This window comes from Lepidochelys kempii, chromosome 11, assembly GCF_965140265.1.
Source record: "Lepidochelys kempii isolate rLepKem1 chromosome 11, rLepKem1.hap2, whole genome shotgun sequence".
Classification (NCBI taxonomy): Eukaryota; Metazoa; Chordata; order Testudines; family Cheloniidae; genus Lepidochelys; species Lepidochelys kempii.
Window position 1 is genome coordinate 443,292 of NC_133266.1, and position 9,945 is coordinate 453,236.

General features: G+C 55.3%; 1 protein-coding gene across 8 annotated transcripts in view; it reads left to right on the top strand.

The window, feature by feature from the left end:
- The window catches only part of STK11IP (serine/threonine kinase 11 interacting protein), a 48,254-nt gene that overhangs the window by 22,600 nt on the left and 15,709 nt on the right, over positions 1-9,945 (top strand). For 6 of the 8 annotated variants that reach the window (XM_073304806.1, XM_073304812.1, XM_073304809.1 and 3 more), the window contains 9 exons: positions 1,324-1,434; positions 2,748-2,943; positions 3,550-4,008; positions 5,283-5,398; positions 5,609-5,706; positions 7,131-7,309; positions 7,530-7,614; positions 8,134-8,219; positions 9,156-9,385. In XM_073304806.1, coding sequence (XP_073160907.1) covers positions 1,324-1,434; positions 2,748-2,943; positions 3,550-4,008; positions 5,283-5,398; positions 5,609-5,706; positions 7,131-7,309; positions 7,530-7,614; positions 8,134-8,219; positions 9,156-9,385 — 1,560 coding nt within the window. Of the gene's footprint in view, positions 1-1,323; positions 1,435-2,747; positions 2,944-3,549; positions 4,009-5,282; positions 5,399-5,608; positions 5,707-7,130; positions 7,310-7,529; positions 7,615-8,133; positions 8,220-9,155; positions 9,386-9,945 lie in introns of those variants that run through there. The other 2 variants (XM_073304810.1, XM_073304813.1) reach the window with 2 other exon arrangements.

Below are 9,945 nucleotides of genomic sequence, written 5' to 3' on the forward strand. Positions count from 1 at the left end.
CCCAAATATGGTGATGAGCTGAACCCTGAGCATATGGGCAAGATTCACCAGCCAGATACCCAGGAAAGAATTCTGTGGTAACTCAGATCTCACCCCATCTAACATCCCATGACAGGCCATTGGGCCTATTTACCACTTGCCCCTTCATTTTCATATAGGCCAGCATCTCAGACACAGACTTGAGGGGTGGAAAAGCCTTGGTTGGAGGAAAAGGGGTCATCGGTCCAGCGTGCAAAACCTAAAGCCGACCTCTCCCTCCCGCATGTGCCTAGAGCTGCCTAGCTCCATGTTGCTGAAGGACACACAGGGCAATGCTGCGGAGGTCAGCCCTAGAGTTCGGTTAGAGACAGGGCAGGACGTGCTCTTCTGTGTTGGGAGTAGAACAAATTGCTCTCATAGGAGAGGGTTCCGGAAATAGAGCTGGTTAAAGCTCTTAACACATCGTTTGTCTTAAAGGATTGTAGCTGGGCTTTGTACTCGACCGCAGTGTAACCCAGCATAGCACTGGGATTAGCTTCCTGGCCTGGGCAGTAGCTGCCAGGTTTCTTTGAGATTAGTCCAGCAAATTTCCCTAATCGTCCAGTATAGTCCTGCTTCTCCATGGCTCTGTAAAACAGCTGGCAGCTCAGTAAACTGGTTAGCCTGTTTCCTTGCCCTCCTAGTATGCAAACCCCTCTGCCCTACTGACCACGGCCTCCCATTATAGCTTATGATCAAGTTAGACTCTAAAATAACTTATTTGTGTCCAGACCAGGTGGGGGAGGGAATATCTTTTACTGGACCAACTTCTGTTGGTGAGAGAGACCAGCTCAAAACAGAAGTTTTCGAGCTCAAAACAGAAGTTGGTCCAATGAAAGATATTGCCTCCCCCACCTGGTCTCTAATATCCTGGGACTGACACGGCTACAACCCCACTGCATTAACTGGCTCCAGACAGTCTCACTGGACTTTCCAGAATCCAGTCTGCATATGCTTAGAATTGATGATGTTCTCATCTGCCTCTTACATTTCTCCTCATCCCCTCCTTAGCCCTTCTGGCAGCACTGACTCATTCGGTCTTCCCCAGCCCCGATCTGGGTAGAGGCATTGCATCGCACAGCAGGTGTTCTCTTTGAACAGTGGCTTGATCTGGGCCTTGGAACATTTCTGGTGCTTTTAGTGCTTATGGGCTTACTCTTCTGCCCATTCCCTTTAAAAGATGCCTCCAAAAATGGTCCTGCCTGGCGTGCTGTGCAGTACTCTGCTAAATCCCAGGAGCATGTAGCCATGGGCTGGCCTCTCCTGACTGGGATCTGGGGTTTTTGCTGTATTTCCTCCTTGCAGGACCTGGAGCGCGTGTTCCCTGTCCTCACGCTCCATTTCAGTTACATCCGCAAGGACCGTCGGAAGCGCAGATACGTGGTGCTGGATGATCATCCAGAGTTCTGTATGCAGGTGAGGGGAGGTGTGGGGTCAATATGTTGAGCTGCCACCTGGCACAGACCAGTGCCATGAGCAGGGCTGGTGGCTCCACAGTGGACCTGGCCTTCTGTTCTGGGCCCAGGCCTGCTGGGTGTGGCTCTCTGGCACCTAGCCCAACTAAAGACTGAGTCTGCTACAACTGTAGCTAAGAGCCATGTGGCTTTTAGCTCATGCAGTAGAGGCTCATGCATTTAGCTCCAGAGATCCCAGGTTTGATCCTGCCTGCCGGTGACTGGGGTCTGTCAGTGTCTTGCGTGAGTGCATATGTACACTGACATCCTGAGGCTCTAGATGACACTTGGGGTCTGCAGTTTCTGCTGGGTGTGTCATCTAAAAGCTCCGGAGGCTGTAGAGGTATCCCAAGATCCACAAGCAGTAGAGGACCTACTAAATGGCTTGTGCAGGACCCACAGGTGTGGGGAGTAACAACTACACCCTGATGTGTTAGGCTGTGGAGGGACCAGGGCTCCTGGCACAGGAGCCTTCTGGGGCTAGGAAATACACACTTGTTTTGAGGAGGGCGTAGAATCACAGCTAGCCAGTTAGAACCCAGGCCTTCGAAACACTTCTGGAGGCACAGGAAGTGCATCGGCAGTGATCTCACGTCCACGTTCTGGGTATTGGGAGGGTGGGGTGTTTAACCGAGAGCCAAGAGGCTACTCTAGGCAGTGTCAGTGGATGGGAACTCTGAGGAGCAAGAACACCTGGCTGCCCTGTAAATGTGGGGAAATCCTGCTGCCTGTAGCAGTGTGTGTGTCCAGGCAAAGGCTGGGAAAGAGCTGCCCCTGCTTGGCTGCTTGCACAGACCCCAACAGTGGGTCATGCCGTCCTTGGCGAGAGCGTATGTAGGACTGCTGGGTCAGGAGCCATGGAAGAGTTCCAGTGAAACAGCAGCTGGGGTGGAGGCTTGGACTAGGAGCAGGGCTGGGTTTCCTCCTCTAGCTGGAGACCCCGGTTGGACAGTATCCGTGGGTGCTCAGTATTTGGTTAGACTGAGCTGTCAGTTTGCTTGTGAGGGGACCCATCATCCTGCAGCCATGCTGGCGTGGAACTGGGGCAGCTGTCTCTGCTCATGTACTGTTGTGAGGCTGAGGCTACGTTGGCCAAGTCTGACCATGCTAGCTGGTTTTCCTGCCCCCCAGACTCTGTCAGTGCCTGTGCTTGAATTCCAAGCTCAGGTTTGTGCTGTGCCAGGTGTACCCAGCTCACATCCATGCCGTGGTCTCACTCAGACGTGCAGCCCCCTGGCAGCCACTCTCCATCTCTCCCTATGCTGCTGCTTTCAGTGTGTGCTGAGAGTGCTGTCCCCTGCTCTGGAGGAGAATCGCAGACTTCAGGGAGTAGAGGAGGGGTCCATGAAGCTCCAGTGCCTGAAATGCAAGCAGGAGTTTGCCCAGCCCTTGGCACCGTGGCAGCAGAGTCCATATCCTGCGGAGGCTGAAGGTGGCAAAGGCATGGAGACCTCAGCCCAGCTAAACCAAGGTATGGTGCTAGGCCAGACTGAATGCACATGGCAAACAGCCCGGTGCCCCGGGCATTGTTGCTTAAGTGTTGGCAATGGTCCAGGGTGTATGAGAAGTGCAATCAGTTGGCCATGCCGAGGGGGCACTCGTGCTAACTGAATATACTCTGGGAAGGGGACGGATCAGGACATGGGTGGGACGGAGCCTGCCTTGTCCAACAGGAAGAATTAAACAGCAGCCGTTCGGTGTGTCTAAGGCAAATGACTCTTTGGGGTCTGGGAGCAGGTGAGGGAGCTGACATGCTGCAGGTGGATGTAGGGAGTCAGCCGAGTGTTGCCTGCTGATTGGGGGTGTGGTCCAGAGAACAACACGGTCAGGGAGACTTTTTAACTAGATTGTTCATGAATCTGGCTGAGCAGGGACTCAACCAGTGGACTAGGCTGCTGTTGGCTGGGTGAGTGCCCTGGGGGCTGGGCTGGATCTTCCTTATTTTTTCCTTTTTTAAAAAAAAAAAAAGTGGCGTGTTTTTTGTTTGGTTTGTTTTTTTAAATCTGAGTTCCTGGGCTAGGAAGAGCTATGTCTATCTAGCCCTGACCCCCTCTTTCCCCCCTCCCTCCCTTTACAGAGGCTGCTGCCCCTGGTGAGCCCATGGTCTGCCCCAGCTGCTCCAGCGACCACGTCATCCTCCTGCCCTGTGAGAGGCACTCCAGCGCCCCGTTGCCCCCGCAGCGTCACACGGACAAACCCCTGTCGGAGCCGGGCCTCCAGGGGAGTCTGGAGGCAGCGTCTGTCGTGGGCAGCCAGAGTGGGCAGTTCTATATTGGGGGGGAGGACGACAGCTCCGAGACCGACCCCAGGACCCAGGAGCTTAGCGGCGACCATGGCAGCACCATCCACTCCAGCTCCGATGGGGATGGCAGGAGGAAGGAGCTGGGCCTGAAGAGCTGCTACTCGTCCCTCAGCCGGACAGACACCAGTGCAGGGAGCCTGATGGGGAGTTACCACTATGGCGCCTCCCGTGGGCCCACGCCCTCCCAGCTCTCGCTCAACTCTGAGTCCGAGGAGACCTGGAACCTCAGTCCCCGTGAGCAAAGCAGAGCTGCTGGGCTAGATCTGTGTGCGTGGGTCCCCGCCCCAGGTGCTGGCAGTCTGAACAGGCCTGCACCCAGTGCAGGTGGGGGGAGGCCCTGCTGAGCTGGGAAGAGATGGGGACTTGGAGGGATCAGAGTGCTGAATGGAAAAGAGCCCCCACTCCAAGCAGGGATAGCTCTGACACCTCACAGTAGTAATGCTTCACTCCCCCGCTTCCAGACCCCAGGCCCCATCCTGCAGATGGGAAACAGAGTCTTGGGGGTGACTGGCCCATGCGCTGCCGATGGCAGAGACAGGACTGGAGCCTGGGGTTGGAGGCCAATCTGCTGAACACAAATGGCTTGACAGTCAGTAAGGGGCTTTGGGCAGCTGTCTCTCCTGGGTGGTGTTTGCTAATCGCTCTCCCCGATTGGATGGGGCTGGCATGTGACAGCATCTGCTCTCTAGTACCAGCATAAGTGTGTGGCATTGAACAGGAGCTGCTGTGGGTCTATGGCTGCTCCTGCCCATGGTGATCTCTGGGGTAGGTGCTGGGCTCACAGGCCCTCACTTCACAACTGCATGAGAAGGGCCTGTGTTCTGGCTGTTGGCCCTGCATGCTGGGAGTTGTGCTGGACTCCTTCACTGAAGGGTCTGGGATTCCTGCTGTGGCAGGAAGCCTCCCGAGCCTAAAATCCCTGCCAGCAGGGACCGGCCTGGCCTCAACTCACCCTGCTTTGGGAGCCCGTACACCGTGCCCCTGTGTCTAACTCCTGCTGTGGAGCTCTAAAGAGGAACCCTGTGGGACTGTGCATTGTTTAGCTGGGGGGTGCCAGATTCAGCCCACTGGACAAAGACCGGATCGCATGGTCTAAAATAGCCTCTTGCTAGTGCCCTTGTAGCTGAATCAGACTCAGCCCCAGGTGCCAACCCCAGAGCTGGGTGAAAAATGGGTTTAGAGCAGGGTGAGAACATCTGCAGATGGAGGATGCTTTTAGGAAAGGACTCCCACCATTTTGTCTCAGTACTGAAGGAACAGGGCTTCCCTGCTTGGATGAACAGAGCCCAAGAGGTGATGCTGTGGCCAAGAACCCTGTTCTGGCCTGGGGGAATGAGGTGGATGGGACCCAACAGACTGGTTTCCCCCTGTATGTGCACATGCCCAACAACTCCAAGCATCGCTACCTGGCTGCTGACACTGCTGGGGCCTGGTGGAGGGATTGCTCACCGGGGCAGCCTTGCTGCAGGAGCACAGGATCGCTGATCTGCCTGTTGTGCTCTCTGCAGCCACAAACTGCACCCTGGACGTGAGGGACTTCCGTTCTGTGGACCATCGCCTCAGGCTCTACCTGGACATGGAGGTGTTCGAGGAGAATGTGGAGGAGTTCCAGTGCTTCCTCAAGGTGAGGGCTTCCCACAGACCTGGCGGGCAGGCCCCAGCAGGTGCAGGCTGATGCAAGACTCTGAACTCAAGCTGACTATACTGCCTGCACAGGTGGGCTGGGTGGATGCCTGGGCCAGTGGGGCAGGAGTGGCTCAGATGCTCCCTAATGCCCAGGGCAAGAGAGCAGGCTGTTATGGGTTGCGACCTACCCCACACTGTGCTCTTCCAGGTGGCCATGGTGAAGTTTGGCCGGTACGGGGAGTTCCCTGCGCTCCTGGTGGCCTCAGATCTCAGGATTCACGTGCTGGAAGTCACTGGGGAGATCAGGTGAGGAGCAATGCTACGCAGGCTCTGAGGCCCTGGGGCAGTTGCTTTGCTGCAGGCTCTTTGTCCTGGCCTCTTGGGCATGTCCGAGTGGAGAGAGGTAAATAGTGGTGTCCCTCAGGGATCTGCACTGGGACCAGCCCTATTCAATGTATTCATAACTGATCTGGAAAAAGGGGTCAACAGTGAGGGGGCAGTTTGCAGGTGATACAAAACTACTCAAGGTAAATCCAAAGCAGACTGCAAAGAGTTACAAAAGGATCTCACAAAACTGGGTGACTGGGCAACAAAATGGCAGATGAAATTCAATGTTGATAAATGCAAAGTAATGCACATGGGAAAATATTATCCCAACTACACATAAAATGATGGGCCTGAATTAGCTGTTACCACTCAAGAAAGATCTTGCAGTCATTATGGATAGTTCTCTGAAAACATCCACTCAGTGTGCAGTAGCAGTCAAAAAAGCGAACAGTGTTAAGAATCATAAGGAAAGGGATGGATAATACAGAAAATATCATATTGCCTCTGTATAAATCCCTGGTATGCCCACATCTTGAATACTGCATGCAGATGTGGTTGCCCCATCTCAGAAAAGATATTTTGGAATTGGAAAAGGTTCCAATTGGAACTGGAAATTGGAAAAGGGCAACAAAATGATGAGGGGTGTGGAACAGCTTCCACAGGAAGAGAGATTAGTAAGACTGGGACTCTTCAGCTTTGAGAAGAGACTACTACAGAGGGAGACGATGGAGGCCTGTAAAATCATGACTGGGGTGGAGAAAGTGCTGTAAATATGAGAAGGCACAAATAGCACTTGCTTAACACACGAACTAGGGGTCACCCAATGAAATTAATAGGCACCAGGTTTAAAAAAAACAAAAGGAAGTGTGGTTTTTTTTTTTTCACAGTACATGTAGTCAACCTGTGGAACTCTTTGTCAGAGGATGTTGTGAAGGCCAAGACTATAATGGTTCAAATAAGAACTAGATGAGTTCATGGAGGATAGATCCATCGATGGCTATTAGCCTGGATGGGCAGGGATGCAAAACCATGCTCTGAAGTGTCCCTCGCCTCTGTTTGCCAGAAGCTGGGAATGGGTGACAGGGAATGGGTCACTTGCTTCTCTGTTCTGTTCATTCCCTCTGGGGCTCCTGGCATTGGTTGCTGTCGGAAGACAGGATACTAGGCTAGATGGACCGTTGGTCTGACCCAGTGTGGCCGTTCTTATGTCCCTGCTGTGCTGAAATTCATTCAGAGCTCCGTGTTCTCCCTTGGGCATTCAGCAGGAACAGGCAGCTGGTGGTTCTCCCTGTGCTTAGCCTCTCCTGGTAGAGGCCTGCAGAGGAGCCTAGGGAGGGAGAGGAGGAAGTGGAGTGCTGGGGAGTGGCTGCAGCCTGTTGTGGAGAACTCTGCTCTCTGTTTAGGGGGCAGCCAGCAGACTGGCTGAAGAAAAATGACTCTCATTACCTGTCCGATCTCTGCTACCTGGAAATGGGGATGGGCCACCAGAGCCTGCGGATGGAGTTTGAAAATCCCAAGGCCTCCTACAACTTGCTAATCCGAAACCAGAGCCGCTGTGACCAGTTCCTACAGTGCTTGACATGTAAGAGTTGTGGGGAATGCGGGGCCTTTGTCTCTTGTCCCTGTCTTGGCAAGAGGCTGCACCTGGCCATGTGTTGGAAAACTCTTCCCTGGTGAGAACAAGCAGGTGAAATAGTCCAGTGTCCTTTCAATGGCTCACTCTAACCTGGAAACTCCAGCTGCCCAGGGACAAGAGCACCAGGGACTCATGGGTAACAGTCTGCCTTTCTGCTCTTGTCTAGATCTCCTGCAAGAGCTGCCAAGCAAGCACAGGAGCAGAGTGACGGATATCTGCACTGTTGAGATGAGTCCCCAGCATCGGCTATGGTAAGAGCAGCCCATGGGGCAGCACCTGCCCACCCCATGTGGTGTATGTGGTGTGTTCTCAGCCTGCTACCATTGACGCAGCCCCATGGATGTACTGGACACCCACTCTAAACACCTACCCCAAGGGCCTGCCGTTGGGCACTGGATTTATAGATGGGGGTAGCAGGTTGGCTGGGAAGCACACGGGCCAGAGAGGGGGTTTGGGAGGGAGAGGCGGCTGAGCCGGACATAGGGAGTTCTGGAGCTGGGAGCAGGAGAGGGGTGGACAGAACACAGTATGGCCAAACAGGAGAAGGTGGGACCTGATATGGGCAGGTGCAGGGCAGCATGGAGCCCAGAAGGGAGGGGTTTGAATCTGAACTGGGAAGGCAGCAGGAACATGCTTGGGACAGGATCAGGGAACTGACAGTGGGGAGGCCCCAGAGGGCAGGATGTAGTGAAAGAGAGAGAACTGCCCTGGAGCAGGCTGTAGCCATGCAGGTGGGTGTCTGTGCAACTCACTACTGTCTCCTCTTCCAGGCCTCTACTGGAAAAGGCCCTCTGCTCAGTGGCTGTAGACTGTACGTCCAGCCGCTTCTTCTACCTGCTGGCATATTTGATCCAAGGTACGGGGTGCTTGTCCCGTGCTAGGCCCTGCTCCGCCTGCAGCTGTGGCAGTGTCTGCCCACCCAGGGGGGGATGGGGGTGGCACAGCTGGCCCATTGGTGGGAGCAGACAGCAGGGTTTCCTGTAGGAGCCCCTCGGAGCTTGGGCGTGGAGGGAAGCAGCATCTCCACCTCTCAAAGGGCCAGTGACCGTCACCGGCTCCAGGCTGGGGCTGGACTGCCTCAGGCAGCCCAGTTTGGGTGTCAGCACTTTAAAAAGTGTCTGAAAAGCTGGAGGGGGTGCGGGGAAGAGCACAGAAATATGAGAGCTGGAGAAAACGCCCTGCAGCGCAACTGAAAGAGCGGTCTGTGTAGCTTACCAAAGAAGACAGAACAGTGACTTGATTAGCCTGTATGTACCTTCCTGGGGAGATCTTGCCTGCTGCTGCAGGGCTCCTGACTCGAGTGGAGATGGGCAGAACAAGTCAGACAAATTCCAGTTAGAAATACGCCACACGCTTTGTCCCAGTGCGGGGGATTAACCACTGGGACAAACTCCAAAGGGAGGTGGTGGATTCTCCATCTTGACTCTGTATATCCAGCCTCAGAGAAGTCCCTGGCTCAGTGCAGGGGTAGCTGCTGGCGTTTTCTGACCTGTCATGTGGGAGGTCAGATTAGATCATCTAATGGGCCCATCTGGCCATGAGATCCAGGGATCGAGGCTCGGGCCGGTCCCTCACCAGAGCAGTTGCAAAGAGCTGCTTTCCTATCCCCCCCCTTCAGCCATGGGGAGGCTGGTCAGGCCTCCTGCACCACCCGCTCCTGGGCAGTGTGGGGCCTCCCCTCTGGGGCTGGTGTGGCTGGGCCTGCAGGGGCACAGAAGCCAGCCCCATGGGGAATCCAGGGCCTGAGTAAGGAGATCCCAGTGACCCGACTTCCCGTCCCATTCCCCCTTAGGTGCCTCTGCCTTCCCTGTGACTCTGCTGAGCACGTTCAGCACTCTGCTCCTGCTGGAGGAGAATCACCAGTGGCAGCGGGTCCAGCCCACGCCAGGTGCAGCTGGTGAGAGGGAGGTGCCCCCCGAGAGCGGTGTCCAGCTGAAAGAGAAGCAGCCAATCAGCAGCATCAGCAGCGTCATCACTTACCGCTTCTCACCCTGTGATGTCAAGCTGATGTTCTATGACGAGGTAACGGAGTGGGGCATCTCTTGGCGCACGGGGTCCCCGGTGCCTGGGGCAGGGGTTGCTGCTCTGACTCAGAGCCCACCCTAATGAGGACCCTCTGTTCTGTCACAACCTCTTTCTCCTGTCCCAGACCCAAGGGGCTCTGGCCAGGGTGGCAGGTGTGGCGTGCCACAGTGCTGCTACATGGGGTCTCTCCTGCAGCCAGCAGCTGCTGCTCTTGTTCACCAGAGTGTGCGTATGCCTGCACCAGCACAGCCAAGCCATGTCCTGGGAGCAAGGCACAGGGAGACCCCGTTCCTGTGACGAGGAGCTGGATCCCTGGCCTGAAGCCAGGCCTCCGTGCTCCATGGGGCCTGCTGTGACGGGTGGCTAGGAGCATGGATCCCGGCACTGGGCACCCAGCTGTGGGAGCGTGCCCCAGCTGCTCGGGTCAGTAAGTGTAGCCAGCTCTCGAAGCATAAGGATACGGGGCACTGATCTCTGGCCTGTGAGACTGGCACAGCAAATCCCCAGAGCAGCCACTGTGAGCTAGGTCCATCCTGGCCTCCCTGCTCCCCATGTAG